This window comes from Lytechinus variegatus, chromosome 9 (genome assembly GCF_018143015.1).
Source record: "Lytechinus variegatus isolate NC3 chromosome 9, Lvar_3.0, whole genome shotgun sequence".
Lineage (NCBI taxonomy): Eukaryota > Metazoa > Echinodermata > Echinoidea > Temnopleuroida > Toxopneustidae > Lytechinus > Lytechinus variegatus.
The window spans coordinates 11805033-11822490 of record NC_054748.1 but is presented as its reverse complement, the minus strand read 5'-3'; the positions used below and the strand labels follow the sequence as shown (position 1 = coordinate 11822490).

Below are 17458 nucleotides of genomic sequence, written 5' to 3'. Positions count from 1 at the left end.
GATTCTATTATGAAATTTCTTGCTTGAGCAATGGTTTTATTGTTAACATACGGAATTGGTCAGACCAGCCTTTTCAGATTTTGACACTTTCATTCTAAACTCCTTCATGTTAATCTAAATGTGTTTTTATTCAACATAAACCACTTTCTCTTTATCTGACACTGAATTCAACTCTGATAGAAAATAGTTGGATTTACACCAAAAACTCAACAGGTTGGTATTCGGACAGCATACAGCTTGTCGTGTTGTCTCCAAAATTCAGATTTGCTCGGCCAGTATAGTGAAACCGCCCTCTGTTGTGATAAACATTATATGTAAGAGCTGGAGCTTCATGTGGAATTTTTTTTTAGTTAATTGGTCACATGTCTTCATCACGTGATATAAAAATCAATCAGAGCATATCCAAGTTATAACTTGTTAAAGTTATTAATTCAGGATGTCATATGTGAAAAGCTCCCTATTATATCAGATCAAATGGATGAAAATTTTTTAATAAACATTATTATGTAGATGGCGGTATGAAATGTGTACGGTGATATATCCCCTGCGCAAATTAAATAACTTTTTTTTTTGGGGGGGATGTAATTTTTAAGAATTCATATCATACAAGATATTGAGGAGCTAGTCATCTTTGACCTCACAAAGTTGTTCGGATTCGCATCAAACCTTCCCTACTATTTTCCCTATTTTTTTCTCTACTTTTTCTTTAAAACCAAGTTTCGGTCAGGGTGAACTCCCTTCAAAGTAAAACGTGATTTGCTAAAATTGGGATTTATAGTGTGTGGCAGGCATGGTGATGATTTATTATAAGGCTTAGTAACATAATCATAATGTAAGTCAAAGGATCATGAGGGTGACAACAAACTGAAATCCTCGCATCTGATTGGCTAAAAGCAAATTTGTTGGTGAAGATCATTGACAAAATGCCTATGAAAACACTCCCTAGCCTTTACAGATTACACGTTTCAACGGACTAATATGCATTATCATTAATGACCTTTCTTTATTTCATATTCTTTTCATGCCAATATACAAAGAATAAATCTTATCTATACTATCCCATGATACACTTAAAATTAAATACCAGGACCCTATCTTACAAAGAATTACAATTGATATGATCAATCATAACTATGGAAGGCCAGCAACATCAAACACAAAAACTTATCCATGCAAACATCACTGTTTCATGAAGTATGTTGTCAGCGATTTCAACTGACAGATATTATAAGCTACTGAAAAATCCTTGCATCTAATTGGCCGAGGGCAAATTAGTCATGACAATCACTTACAAAACTTTTCATGAAATGCTCCCCAATAGATTACAAGGGACAGTTTTTCCCCTTTCCTAGATTTGTATTATGACACTGAATTTTTTTCCATATTTGAGCTGGATCAGATCAATTGCATTTCTTTTTTAAGACAGGGCCAAGATGTTTATCAAGATATCAAATACAAATATTGTGATTGCAAGTAGATTAAAGCAAATAAACTAAAGTAATCAATAAAACAGATATAACAATCAGAAAATAGAAATGAAATTTGTAGTACAAAGCACTACTAACAATACATTATAAAAATTACATTCATGAACTTCAATAAATAGACATTAATGGGCAAAAACATATTACCTATCAAGAGATTGTGAAAAAATGGTTAATATCTTTGAGACACAATCACTTGCTTTTATGTCAGTTGTGTTAATGACCTAAAAAGGAGTTTAAACACATTCATTCAAAGACCAACGTATGTGTAAAGTATCAAGAGCATTGGGCAAAGACTGGGGAAGTAGATTGCTTTGCAAGATTTTCAAATATATGGCCATAACATGCCATTACCATGACAACAACATACCTTGATAATTCACTCCAAGCCCAGTGTGTCAGATTCCATAAAAATCTGATTGAAACTAGGTAGCTGCTGCTTAGAATCATTTTCCCCAATTTAACCAAGACCATAATGATGTGTGGAAACATGATATTCATGATGAAATTAGATAGATTCTCTATACACCATAAAGAGAGGCATACAAATGTACAGAACACAACTGACAAAATTCCTTTTTAAATTTTGATGAGAAAGGAGAAGAAAATCACTTTGTGCATCATAAGATAATTGAACACATAACATGTCTGGCAGCACCCTCTAGGTGTCAGCATACAAATGTTTCATGGAATTCTAGAACAATGATTTTCATTTGCATTCTGAAAATAATACTAGCGATACTAAGTTAATAACCTCTTAATACTGAACTTAAGTATTGCCCCTGTAAAATTTTTAACCATAATTTACAAAGTCCTAATATCATACACATGAACATTACAATAAAGAACCAATATTTCAGTCAGAGATCTTAAAAAATTATTTTCTCTGATCTTTCCAGCATGATTTAAATCCTAATTTATATTAAATGAATCAGTGCAGGTTATGTTTCTATAAATAAATATCATTAAAACTAATTTTACAGATATGCATACATGTACAGTATTATGTAGACCAAAGTAGTCTTTCAGGAAATGTCATTTCTCCACTTTGGTATATGTGTAAACATAGTTTCTCTAAACACACAGGAATATAGGCCAGTTCACGGTAAGCTGATAATCCTTTGCGATTTTTCATTAGGATAAGCACTAACATTTTCAAATGATGATGTTGCGCAAGTTTTTCCCGGCAAAGCGTTAAAATTCTAGGAATGAAACATGAAAGGCACTGTAAAGTCCAGGCGACTCAAATAGTACATGAGGGGTAAAGTTTTTTTTTTTAATTTGTTTGCGTTTTTGTCTGTTTCTGGCACATTTTGACTATAGTTTGGGCTACTGTCAAATACCAGTGATCATGAAGACTTTGTTTGTCTTCAGCTTGGATGTGATGAAAATAATATTTTAAAAGGAATACATAAATAATCATCAAATCACAAATGCCTATGTCAGTGAATTTGAAAACCACCTTCATGGTTTATCTCAAATGACATTTTTCTGCTTGTGCTCATTTTACAATCATGAACAGGCTTATAATCTAGCACATCAATTAGTATTCAGGCACAGACCCTGATTGCAACTATGATCAACAAGAGGGTCTCAATATAAGACTAGCACAAAAACAATGTGAGGGACCTTCTATGCACAAGTCACCTCCAGGGACTTTAGGCTTTACATTCAGACCACTTTCCTCCAGTGAAGGGTCTGCACAGCAAACTACACATTACACACGAAACCTTAACTTACAATATCTGAATGCAATTATCCAAAGCAAATAAATGGAATGAACTATATAATTGCGTAAATAGCAATTACATGAAAATAATGTAACAACGTACTCCAACAATGTACCCATTATACAGTGTAACCTGATGATCATATACAGTAAAATAATATGAGTTTCAATGATTACATCTAAGTGATCTAACAATGCATACCCACAATTATGTACCATGAATTATATTGTTTGATGGATAAAAAATAAAACAAAATGAAATAATTTAAGGGGCAACTTTGTAAAATGATCAGCCTGTTTTGTACGTATGTATTATTTCCATTCTTGCTTCACTTCATTAACTTCTCAAGACATTATACTGTGAGAGATTTATTACCTTTCATATCAACTAAAATCAGAAAAAATTTCAGGAAGTTTCCCACATATAGCAGGTCAGATTACATGTACATCCTGTATGGAACTGCCCTAATGCACTTACATGTACATTACAACCAAAGAAAATTTAAAAATTTCACCAGAAAGCTCAAATTAAAAAAATACCACCGAGGTCTAACTATAATACTAAATCAATAATATTAACAATAAAATTTGGAAGACATATAAGAGATTACTCATGAAAGTAGTGTTGAATTATAAAATTACTTCATGCAAGTACTGTATTGAGTTTATCCCAAGTGTAATTCAAAATGTCATCAGTCCATTCTTTGCTTTTGGATATCTCATATAAACATCCAATCAATGTACTGATAAAACTCAAAGACATTAACTGGCTCAAGTTAATTGGATTCACAATCACTTTTCCTTCATCAATCGGAATAGAAAAAGATAAAATATTCAGAATTAGATTAGTATTATCATTTAAACAATTATTTCAATAAAAAATATATGTCTAATCCACATAATTATCTCAAACACGGTCAAACTGTTCAAATGTATTAACAAACTTTGATCAACACATTGGACATTTCAAAATCAAGTTGTTTGTTAAATGTGATACTCAGAGGAAAGAAAAACTTTGTTCATTTCCATTTAACCTAGAGTATTGCAATTACCAACAGAATCATTGATTTTGGATCTTGAACAAAGTTAGTAGCCAAGTTAAAAATAAAAGCACAAGGACTATTCAGCTGATACATACTTAAAGGACAAGTCCACCCCAACAAAAACTTGATTTGAATAAAAAGAGAAAAATTAAACAAGTACAACACTTAAAATTTCATCAAAATCGGATGTAAAATAAGTTATGACATTTTAAAGTTTCGCTTATTTCTAACAAAAAAGTTATATGAACGAGCCAGTTACATCCAAATGAGAGAGTTGATGATGTCACTCACTCACTATTTCTTTTGTTTTTTATTGTTTGAAATATGAAATATTTTGATTTTCTTGTCATTGTCATGTGAAATGAAGTTTCATTCCTCCCTGAACACATGGAATTCCATTATTTTAACATTTTGTGCTTCAGGCAAGGAGGTTCTAATCATCAAATTCGTAAAAATTGAAATATTGTATAATTCAAACAATAAAAAACAAAAATAGTGAGTGACATCATCGACACTCTCATTTGGATGTAACTGGCTCGTTCATATAACTATTTTGTTAAAAATAAGCGAAACTTTGAAATGTCATAACTTTCTTATTTTACATCCGATTTTGATGAAATCTTCAGCATTGTGCTTGTCTGATTTTTCTCTATTGATTCAAATCAACATTTTCTGAAGTGGACTTGACATTTATCAATTAGCATTACCATCTCTTGAAGAAGAGAGCCTTGCCTAGCATGTCAACTGAGAACTGATGATGATGGAAGGATACCAGGAGCAGTAGGAGATTGATTGATATCTAAATGATGACCTGGTAATGGTGCCTGAAGGAAATAAATAAAATTATAAATCAGGTTCAAGGATGTATGAAATAATATGTGCTGATATAAATCTCTTGTTAATGCTTTGATTCTACAACCTCCCAGCTTTGCATTTTTTGTGCATCATTTTACTCCTATCGCATAAAGATGCCATCTAAAATATGCGTTCTTTCAAAGGAAAGGCTATTGGTACGTGTTCTTACTTAGGCACTCATACTAGATACGCCTGTGATGACCTTTTTATCTGCACAATGCTAAAAGATTTTGGGGTATTCGAACAACCTTTCCACTTTAAGTTTACAATGCCAACTCGTCTTATAAAACAAACAATGCACACTTATAAATTTGTGACGTTATTTACGATGCAGGCATCCCGGTTATTCGCATTAACATGCAAAAGCATTCAGCTGCATCGCCACACCACACTTATAAATATGCATTATTTGTATAATAAAATTATCATTTTTAATCTTCTCTTGTATCACACAAATTAATCCTGAAAAGTCGAATTAAAAACAAAGACCAAAGCTCAACAAGCACCAGACAAAAACTTTAATGAAAATCAGATATAAGATAAAACAGTTATGAATATTTCAAGTTTTGGTTAGTTCAACAAACCTTCTATGAAATCTGAAAAAAAAGTAAATCTGCCTGATTTCAATCTTATGGGACTGCAACAAACTACTTGAATAATTGAATAAAATTAGGAAATATATAAAATAAAATTGGAATAAAACAAAAATTAGATGAAAAGATTGAATCTTAACTGAAAGACACTCACCTGATTTGATTTTTCCGATTTGAATTTGTTAAATCTGCAACATATTACATCCATAAGAAAACCCATCAAACTATTGATAATACCTGTAGTGATAAAAAAACCCCACCGTAATATATTAACTGATATATACCAATATCAAACATATAAACAATGGAAACAATAAACACAATATACACAGAGCAAATAAACATATATATCATGTATAAAATAACTGTATTACAATTATATTAAATATACATTGCATGTATGTATAATGATCATATTACATATACAGTGCGTATCAAAAAAAAGTTTACACTTAGAAAAAATCCTGTAAAATTATATATTTGTAATATCCTGACGATTTTTCCACATTTTAGCATTGGTACAGATCCATTTAAGCAAATGACGATATATCTGTCGAAAAATATTTCCGCTTGAGTGAGCACCACTTACTTTTGAAAAGTTGGTGAAAAATGATTTGCGCAGAACTTTGAAATAGTTATGCGAATAAAAGTAGACCTTAATCATGAAGAACACGTGGAAATTAGCAAGTAAAATTGATATGAAGATATCTTTTACCTTTTTAAACTTGTTTCCTTGCCCAAAACACTTCGAAGAGTGCATTGCGCCCCATCCCACTCCCCCACACACCGAGTCCATCGTGACGATATTTGCTTTACACTGAGCTGTGATTTACATGAAATGGCTTAGGCTTGATTTTCATTTTGTTAATCATTGCCAAGCTTGGGAAAAGTGTGGAGAAACAAGTATTAAATGAAAATGAAATGTAAACCAACTTTAAATGATAAAAACTTAGTGAAAAATGCTGGAGATGTCTGATATAAACTTTTGTTCAGATTCAGTTATGTCCTCAGATCCAGCTGGCACAAAAAGGGTAAAGGTTGTGCTTACTAAGTGTTGAAATTTCAAATTTGGGTGGCAAAATTGTTACAAAATGCTTGAATGTATCCGTTTTATTTCAATTGGCTAAAAGTGCTAGGGAAATTTATGAGAAATGCTTCGCAGGGTAAGTTTGATTTCGCCCTTTCCCCTTGACACAGCGTGAAAACAAGCATTTCTGCGCAAACAGATTTCTGCGAGCTTTACAAAAATGGACAGTGCTCACTCAAGTGTAACATTCTGTCAAAACTTTTACCTTCATTGGATAAATGAGACCCAAACCCATAATTATATGTGAAAAAATTACCCACTTGTTGTATATTTTCTAATTCCCAGGGCTTTTTCAAAGTGTAAACTTTTTTTTGATACGCACTGTATAATAATTAAAATTATTTGTATTGCAATTATCACAATCATGTCAAGTGTTTAGGAAAAATAGACAGAAGGAATTTCAGCAAATTTGAGTGTGAATCAAAAGTTGAAAATGTTTTGATATTCTGAGCTGAAAATGGACATTTGTAGGACTGTTTGTAGGAATTCATAGAGAATACTAGTGCTGTTGTCGGGAACAAAAATCCATGTCGACATGTCGCTTAAAAATTAATCCCGACATCGACAATGTCGACATGAAAAAGGGACCGTAATTTAGCCTAGGCTCCCTAACAAAAAAAAATCATTCGATCGTGGAACATAACACTCTCAATCAAACATATTCACCTTCATGACCTTGACACGAAGAATATCCCCACACTTGATCTATATAATACAGGCTCAGTTCGGGAAAACATATTTTCACTAAGCTAGAGTGAATTCACTTTCAAAATCACCGATTTAATCCACATCTTTTTCTGGAGAATCAAGTTTTGTACCACGATCCGGTCTCGAAAGCATTGCGCAATAACACTCGGAGCCAATTTGAGAATCACCAATTACAATAGTGATCATTGCGTATTATACGCTGGTACACATGTGCTGCAAACGCAAGCTCCTCAAATTGACAGTAAAAAATAATGAAAATCGACCGATAATTTCAGTATCACTTCCGCGGCGATCCGTGCAACGATCTCCAAACGAAGGAAGGGAAGTTTTCTGTGACTTCGTGATTTGAATTAAGCGCTCAATTGCGGCGGTCACAACTTTGACAAAAACGTTTATGTGAAAAGTAATGCGTTGAGGAGCAACGTATTATCAAGCACGGTGAATAGCGATGGGTACATATGGATGGGTACGGTGAATGCTACTACGGCTACGCTACGCTCGCGATCGTCGAGGGGCGCGGCAGCTCGATCGGGCAGGCCGGCCCACACTCGACTCAGGCACTGACGTATTTCTGCTGCCGCGCAGCTCGCAGGTATTCTTTTTTCATTTAATGTGCCGCTTTATAGCTGAATAAACCTTTTAATCGCGCCACTTACTGTGGATAAAAGCTTCCAACTTTTCAGCTAAGCTTTATACTCGTGACTTTAGGCTAGACCCCTTTTTATTTTATGTTTGCATGTCGATGTGGGTGCGTGCATGTCGACATGTCGGAAACATTGAAAATCCTTCGTATGTCGACATCAATGTCGATATGAGGCCTATCGACAACAGCACTAGAGAATACATATCTCACCTGTTAGAAAAAATCTATATAAAGACCTAAATTGGGACATATCTAAACACTTTTAATAATCCTGAAGCACCAGGGGAAATATTTGTTGTATATTGAAAATGGAATGTTTGAAGAGCTGTTTAATCATCTTGAACAGGAATTATTTATCTCATTAAACATGCAATGCATACGTTGGGGGAGTGAACACACACGTAGTCCCTAAGTAAAGTACATTGTATGTTTCATTTTATATATAAATATTTCTGATGTTTCAATGTTCCTTTTCCCATTGTTTCTCTCTTTTCCCCCTTACTCTCCTTCCTCCCTTGATTGGAGGACATGGCACATTCTCCCTTGTAAGTAATGCCACTGTTCAAGATGATCAATACTTTAAATATCAATCAATCAATATACATCATATATACTATCAATCAATATTTTACCATTAATTCTTATTTACCTGATGTAGCAAAAACACCACCCACAATACCACAGAGTCTAACAAGAAGTTTCCAGAAAGGATCATAAACTTCTTCTACTGAGATGACAAGAGATGATAACTCATATTTAAAGAATATCCCTGCAATCCCATGGCTACCTGCACCATGGTTTATAGCACGCTCCTGAAATGAGAATACAGAAATTCAGTTAATGTTTAGAATAATATTGGGAATAGCTCTAGGAGCCATAGAAATCTGTTTGGCTTGGGACAAGTGCTAAAATTGTGCCCCTTCCAACATCTGACCTAAGAGAATAACTTAAATTGCACCCTTTCTAATTTTTGGCACCTGCGATACTGTTATTTATAAAATCGAACTCTTGTCTTATATATATTTTTCCCCTTTCCCCTTTTTGCAACATGCAAAAAAACATGAACAGGCATGTGCCACCTTGCCCCCTTAGAAACTCCACTAATAAAATAATGTTCTGGAACATTCAAAACCTAACCGCATGTGAGCCTGTAGAAGGTATCCATCCCTTTCCATATTTAACTACGGTATTAAATAAATGCATAAATATTGTATTTGGATGGCATTGCAAGGCTACTTTACTTTGTATTAATCTATTGGAAAAAAGTGGAGGAAAACCTACTCTTTTCTCCAAGATCAATACAAATTAAAGTCAGGCGCTTGACGTACAAGAATGGAGAATGATAGTAATAACATGTTATACAAAGCCCGCTGGAAGAACAGCATGATATACCTCGGTCACATTTGCTCTACCGTGGCCGTAAGGCAATAAAGAAACAGCAGTTTTATTAATTTTTATTCAAATCCCCTATATGTAGCTATTACAAAAAAATTTAAACGGCTGTTTTCTACTCCCCGTGTGGCTGCCATAGAGCAAATGTGATTGAGGTATTATAGCTGAAGTGGCTACCCTATTATTACTGCTCTACAAATTACATTGTTCCAAGTGAATATTCAAAATAATTTCTTTCTGCTTAACCCTACACTTACCCTGATCGTCCCCCATCCCTCTTGTATGTATGCTGGTGATTGGTGATGCTGTGTGTATATTTTTCATTTGATTTTCGTATGTATTTTACCTTGTTTTACTGGGAGCTACAACTCACAAGTTCTTATGAACTTTTCAGTAGTTTCCTTTTTCTCTTATACATGTAATTTTAATTCTTGTACATATTGTAACTTGTTTTGTATAATGGTGAGAAAATAAATAAATTGAACTTGAACTCGGATGAAAGAAGAATACCATCTTACCCGTTCAGTGACGGCATACTGGTGTGTATCAGCCTTAGCTGCTCTTGTTTTGACTTTAGTTGGTACAATCTGAATAAAATACTGGTAGATTTGAAGAGCTGTATCAAAATAATAATAATATAAAGAGATTATGAGAAAGACAACTAATGGGTCATCACAGCCATTTCAGCAAACTTATTTTGGTGTACCGACTGATCAAAAAAATACATGAAAACTCTTTATTATATCTAATAAATTTCACAACTAATATCAAACTTTTCATAAGACATTAAAATTGCAAACCTTAACAAAATCAAACAATGGACAACAATTTGATTGCAATATTTCTTAATTTTCTTGACGGAATTTATTGGCCTTGAATACAGCAAATTAAAGTAGAGTCCCTTTTAGTGCAAGCTGCTATATCAGGGCCCCGTCTTACAAAGAGTATTGATTGATACGATCAATCGTAAATCTATGGAAATTATTCAGTGTCATAATTTTTTCTGCGAAAAATTTGCACAATGTCCTTTTTATGCAAAGAGAAGCGCAGTGAATTTTCAAGAAAACAATGAGTGCATATACATCACAGCTAGAAAATTTTTTGAACAAACATGCATAATATATGTTGACGTTGCTAGCCGTCCATAGTTGCGAATGATCAGATCAATCGTAACTCTTTGTACAACAGGGCCCAGTTTTCCAATTCTTCCCTCAATAGCACCCTCTTGGTGCAAAGAATGAAGTTGTCTACTTACTTTCATTAGTAACCTTGAGATCTCCATCTAATGGGTTCACTATACCAGGTACAGGAGTACCGTATGAAAAATGATCTATCCGATGAGAAAAATTATAATCTGGAATAACAAAAATATACATTTTTTTAAATTGGGCATGAAGTTAAAATGAAAATGATATCACTTTTTAAGTAAAGTACTTATTTTCACTGGGGTAAAAAACTTGAAAGTTCTGGGCATCTCATTTTTTGAGGTGAAAATACGCTCCTTTCCTGGGCCTATAAGGGATGTGTAATATGTTGGTTCTTTATTTATTTATTCTGTCAAAGAATACATTGTTTCTAATCTGTTTATACATTTTCTTTTAATTGTTATAATATAAGTTGTTTCATGAACACATCCCACTGATGTTGCGCCATTGGTACAATGTTCCAAATAAATGAATAAATCAAATATTTCTCATAACAATTTTTTGTATATACTTACTACTTGGATCTATCATAAGTGCTAGATGGGCGTGGCCTCGAGGGTGGGGTATACTTTTACCAATTGTTACATGAAAATTACCAGAAACCTATAAACGATAGAGAAATGGTGAAATATAGAAAAGATAAGTACTAGGTTATAAGGCTCATTGGTTAAAACACACAATAATTTGATTAGTTATCAAAACTCTTGTTCTTGTGTTCAGAGTATTACAGCGAAGTAAAAAATACTAACTGGTGTCTATAAGCCTTGAATGAAAACGACTGACCCACATGGCCACAGAGTACTGCCCAACACAGTCAGGTAGGAATAAAGTGCTACACTAATTAAGGCATTAAATTATTGATAATAAATAAAATGATTCCCACATCCATCCTTTAAGTTGTAAAATTCTGATTATTTCTATATTATATTTCTAGTCAGCTGCAGATACGATGTTTTGACATTCATATTATCATGTTTACTATACAGTGCGTATCAAAAAAAAGTTTACCCTTTGAAAAAATCCTGTAAAATTATACATTTTTAATATCCTGAAGATTTTTCCACATTTTAACATTGGTACAGATCCATTTAAGCATATAACGATATAACTATCGAAAAATATTTCCGCTTGAGTGAGCACCACTTACTTTTGAAAAGTTAGTGAAAAATGATTTGCGCAGAACTTTGAAGTAGCTATGCGAATAAAAGTAAACCTTTATCATGAAGAACACGTAGAATTTAGCAAGTAAACTTGATTTGAAGATATCTTTGACCTCTTTTAACTTGTTTCCTTGCCCAATACACTTCGAAGAGTGCATTGCGCCCCGCCCCACTCCCCCACACACCAAGGCCATCAAGACGATATTTGATTTACACTGAGCTGTAATTTACATAAAATGAATTAGGCTTGATTTTCATTTTGGTAATCATTGTCAAGCTTGGGAAAAGTATGGTGTAACAAGTATCAAATGAAAAATTAAATGTCAACCCACTAATAAAAACTTAGTGAAAGAGTGCTGGAGATATTTTATGTAAACTTTTGTTCAGATTCAGTAGTCCTCAGATCCAGCTGGCACAAAAAGGGTAAAGTGTTGAAATTTCAATTTGGGTGGCAAATTTGTTTAAAAATGCTTTGAATTTATCTGTTTTATCTTGATTGACTAAAAGTGCAAGGGAAATGTAGGAAAAATGTATCGCAGGGTAAGTTTGATTTCGCCCTTTCCCCTTGACACTGTGTGAAAACGAGTATTTCTGCGCAAACAAATTTCTGCCAGCTTTACAAATATGGACAGTGCTCACTCAAGTGTAACATTCTGTCAAAACTTTTACTTTCATTAGATAGATGAGACCCAAACCCAAGATTATATGTGAAAAAATTACCCACATGTTGTATATTTTTGAATTCCCAGAGCTTTTTCAAAGTGTAAACTTTTTTTGATATGCACTATAGTATTCCAAACGTCTTGTACTATACCATGTGAGTAAAAAAAAAAATTGACACCTCACATATCCCAAATTTAAAAAAGAAACATGTCATAATTGATAATCATTATACATGGCCAGGAGGGGTATCTTCTCCCAAATAATTTGATACCATAGTTACGTGGTATATCTTCATACTTGAATAATCAGTAGGTATTCTTTGGAGTGATGTAAATTTTGATTTGCGGCCAAAGTGAGGCACGACTGCAATAAACCCCAGATGCCAATAATGTCATAATCCTACATGAGTTAGTTATTTGCAAATTCCCTTTTCTATGAAATTAACTTGCGAATTGATACTTAGTGTTCATTATACAATTATAATGGAAATTACTGAAAAAAAAAGATGTTCTGAAATGGATTTTAATGCAACCCTTGTACGATTTCAACATCATTGATATCTGGATACATTCATTGCATTCATGCCTTAGTTTGGCGCAAATCAAAATCTACCTCACTGCAAAGAATACCTCCTGATCATCCAAGCATTAACACCACATTATGGTATCAAATTATTTGGGAGAACATACTTTTTCCGGCCATACATGTATATAATAATACATGATTTGTTTTTTAAATGGGAATTTGTGAGGTGTCAAGTTTTTTTTACTCACATGATATAGGGCTGAGTGAAAACAATTTGTCCTTACCTTATTTGTTGTGAGTGAGCCATATAACCTACATGCATCAGGTCTTTTGCCTGTATCAACCTTCCTTGGCTGTGATTGTTTACTACTAAATCCTGTTTGAAATAATAAATCTTGTATAGCATGTTCTTCGCTTAAAGCCTTTCTAACAGTCTGTAATGTCCTGTATTGAAAGAGAAGATTTGTTACTTTGCATTAATTATAGCTTATCTGGTTTACTACCAGTCCTGTGTGGAATAACATATCTTGTATAACATGTCCTTCACCCAAAGCCTTTCTTGCAGGTTTTCCTATTACATACTTTACATCCAAATACAATAGGTGTTAATTTAACAGGTTGGCTGCCAATCCTGATCGGATCAACCAATCTTACTGTCATGTTCTTTTTTTATAGTCTGCAATGTCCAATCCATGTTTGTAAGATTGTAATGGTAGAATAAAATACCTGCCAATATTAAATCTGGACTACCAATGGCCAGGGGTCCAAGGGACTAATCCCCCGGCAGGGTCTAGGAGAAGAGCCCCATGTGGGATGAAGAAGGCAGTGTCCCATGAAGCTCCTGGATTTTAGCAACTTTATCACTAATAAAGACTAGGCCATTTAAGATGTACAGAGGACTTTGGGACATGACTGGATCTATGGCCACATTTGAATACACAAAGTGTATACATTGTGTGCAGGCATGCCAGGATCTGATGTAATAATCATTGCAATGTAAAGGGCCTAGAAACAAATTCAATTCAATTCATTTCACTCGATAAAAATAACATACAGGTAAATAAGAAATACAAAATGCAAGAAAGAACAAAACAAAGTTAGAAAATAATAACATGGTAAATAGTGTACAAACCAGGCTTCAAGTGTGGACTGGCATTAAAGATCTGTTGGATCTTAGAGGTTACAGAAAGAAAGAAAAAGAAGGGATACAAAATAGAACATACAAATGAAGCGTTTGCCTTTCTAGACAAATGATAGAAAAAAGGTTAAGGCATAAATGGAACTATTATTATTATTCCCTTTTCTCCCATGAAATTAAAGAAATCAGGGCGTTCTGATTTTTTTGCCATTTTGAATGCACTTACCTATGCCAAGATTTTTGTTCTGGAGTCATCTCAAAAGTTGTAGGTTCCTCTTTTAATCTTCCACTGAATTTAAACATGGCCGAATCTCCTGCTGAATCTAATACATCTGCTCCTATATCTATTGACAAAACATACCAAGTTATATTTCATGTTAAATTCCAATAATAACTTTCTTCAAATTTTTTTTATCCACCAACATGTCTCATGAGAAAAAAAAATCACCAAGATCAATAAGTTGCTGTAATCACTCTAGTAGGCCCATGCTGTAATGCACCATTAAAAACAAGTTTCAATAAATTTAAACATTTCTTTTTAAAGCTTGACTTCTGTGACTTGGATTACCGGTACTACACAAAAGAGAAAAGGAGGTACAACCGTTGAGTTCCAATTTCAAGTGCATGTTTTCCAGCTCATAGCAACGTTTTATCTACAATCAGAGTGCTACACAAGCACTTGCCCTATTGCCCGGGGCAAGTAAAAGTTAGAGTCGGGCAAGTGTTTTGAAGGAAAGACCAAAACTACTTGCCCGAATTGGGCAAGCAAAATTCACATAGTAGAAAGCAAAATTATCACAGAAGAATGACCAAAATTAAGGTCAATATGATATGATATTGACCCTAATTTTGCTCATGGCAGGCAAGATAAAATCACTTTGGAAAAAGAAATGCAATAACAAGGTAGACCAGTTCATGTCAAGAGAAAAGGGTCAATGGTTTATAAAACTGCAAAACTTTTTTTCCAAGGATTTTTTCGGGCAAGTGAAATAGATTTTTGGGCAAGTATATTCCAACTATTTAGAAATTTACTTGCACGACCGGGCAAGCACTTCTAAAAAGTTATATAGCACCCTCCTTCAATGAACTTCATACTTTGGGATGTAAATAACTTTCATTCCCTCCATCATTACAAATTGTATCAGCAGAAACACAGCTTTGTCCATTGTCTGAACAAGTTATGTAATATTGAATGGTGAAAGTCTCGAATTATGAGTCACATTTTATTATCTCAACATGTTGTGTTATGGTGAAAGTTTGGACTTAGTCACAATTTGTTATATGAACACATTTGAAGTATTGAAAGCTTTGACTTACAGTCACATTTCATCGCCACAGTAATGTCGATATTGATCTGTAGTTTTGTGTTGAAGTCATTATCCACATCATAACTGTACTTCATTCTAGAGTCGAAATAATACATGAATTCTGAGACCACAAGACCAGCGATCATCATGAAAGTCAGGATTGATACTACAAATAGAAAATAGAATAAAAAGAAAAAGATGATTAAATCGCTTTAATTAATGAGATGAATAATTATTATCTTATTATAATTTTGTTGTTTAAAGTTGATGGTTTGATGTAGCCCTTTAAATAATATTTAATTATCATTATCCTTAGTGTGATTATCATTCTCATTATCATTAATATTATTACTGATATTATAATTGTTATCATCGCCATCGTCACAACATCATCATCATCATCATTACTATCAACATCATCATCATCACCACCACCACCATCAACATCATCATCATGTCATCATCATCATCAACATTATCATCACCATCATCATCATCACCATCTTCATCATCATCATCCTCCTCCTCATCATCAGCATCAACATCATCATCATTACAATACCTGTTCCTCCAGCAGATGTTGTCTGGACATAATCCTCTGGTATTTTGGGGAAAGCGTCCAATTCTTTAACAACCTTCAATGTTTCCTTTCTATTCAGTCTCCTCATTGTGCTCTGTTAATCATTACATCAGAATAAAAACAAATCATAACAGGTACTATTCAACTCCACTTTAACAAAACTTGATGGGAAAAAAGTATTAAAAACAGTTATCAATGTTGGATCATATTAAAAGTTATGAGTAAAACATTACCAATTTTCATTACAATATGTGCAAAGAGTCAATGATGTCAAACTGATATCACACTTGTGAGCTGAAACAAGAATCACAATTTTGCCAAATTTCATTTGATCTAGTGGATAAATGTTTTTTCTCTGAAATATTGTTTTTCTAATTAAAATGAAAGTTTGTGTCCTGCATTTTAAACTTTCTACTTCTAGTGCCTCATAAGAATGATCAAAATTACTGATTTTGAGCGTACCAAGATAATGAAAGAAAGATTACAAATGAATGTAAAAATGATTTTTTTTTTACCCGGGGGGCGTTTCATCAATATTTTCGTCCGACAAGTTGTCAGATCTGACAACTTTCCTGGATTCTGATTCTTCTTCTTCCAGGCTGGTACAGTCCGCCACTGGCGTATTATCGTACCTGATTGGTTGAGAAGCACCGTTTCTACAGTAACTGTCAGATAAAACGTCTGACAAGTCCTTTCATTAAACGCTTCCCAGACTTTTGTGTTCTGTTTGCAATTAATTAATTACAGGAGAGAGGTAGGGCCTATTCATGGTATTGTACTCCTAGACCTATTTTCACTCATCTTCCTCTTTATCTTTCTCCTCTACAGACTACACTCAGCTCTCCTCCGGCCTCCCGACTTCCTTTGACTTTTTTCGTCACTTCGCCTCTTGCCTGAATTCCCCTAGGTCTATACAGCTATGCTGTATGCCAGTTATCACCCCCTCCCCCTTCTTGAATTACGACGGTGCAGCCATCTCATGCCAGTCAGGCCATTGCCATAATGCGAACAAGCGATTCTTGTGCACGCATTAGCAATGGGCTCAACCACAATTTTGTGATGTATTAATTCGGATTGCACGCGAGCCAAATTCCCGGGCACGACCAATCAACACATTCCACTCGTTGTACGAAATTACCTCGCAATGTCATTGGTGTACTGGTAATGTAAGTAACTTCTTTCTTTCGTTGATTACATCATTCTACGCCTACCAAGGTCTTAAGATATATGTTACACTGCAATGACTAGAATTACATTTTATATTAATTTTTAGGCCCTAATAAAAATTACCTCAACTCCTTTCGTCTTGGGTCAGTCCCGTGCGACGTAAGCATAGTACGGTACGG

General features: G+C 34.0%; 1 protein-coding gene across 2 annotated transcripts; it reads right to left on the bottom strand.

Annotated features, from left to right (window-relative positions):
* Nucleotides 1–4900: 4900 nt before the first annotated feature.
* On the bottom strand, nt 4901–17456 carry LOC121421372 (endoplasmic reticulum-Golgi intermediate compartment protein 2-like). 2 transcript variants are annotated; one of them, XM_041616069.1, is made up of 11 exons: nt 17403–17456; nt 16095–16206; nt 15543–15698; nt 14452–14569; nt 13372–13531; nt 11255–11342; nt 10790–10888; nt 10053–10150; nt 8792–8954; nt 5859–5941; nt 4901–5080 (listed from the first exon to the last, which is right to left on the bottom strand). In XM_041616069.1, exons 2-11 carry the CDS (start codon nt 16198–16200, stop codon nt 4997–4999), a joined length of 1155 nt encoding a protein of 384 aa, XP_041472003.1. In that variant the 5' UTR covers nt 16201–16206; nt 17403–17456; the 3' UTR covers nt 4901–4996. The 2 variants fall into 2 exon arrangements, with proteins under 2 accessions (XP_041472003.1, XP_041472004.1); XM_041616070.1 differs by having other exon boundaries at nt 16095–16228; nt 17403–17454.
* Nucleotides 17457–17458: the final 2 nt, after the last annotated feature.

What these genes read in the sequence shown, in the direction of transcription:
- LOC121421372 (XM_041616069.1), bottom strand. Translation starts at nt 16,200, where the DNA reads ATGAGGAGACTGAATAGAAAGGAAACATTGAAGGTTGTTAAAGAATTG. An exon ending in AACATCTGCTGGAGGAACAG is followed by an intron (nt 15,699 to 16,094) that starts GTATTGTAATGA and finishes TTCTATTTGTAG; the next exon opens with TATCAATCCTGACTTTCATG. An exon ending in GCTCACTCACAACAAATAAG is followed by an intron (nt 11,343 to 13,371) that starts GTAAGGACAAAT and finishes TATCGTTTATAG; the next exon opens with GTTTCTGGTAATTTTCATGT.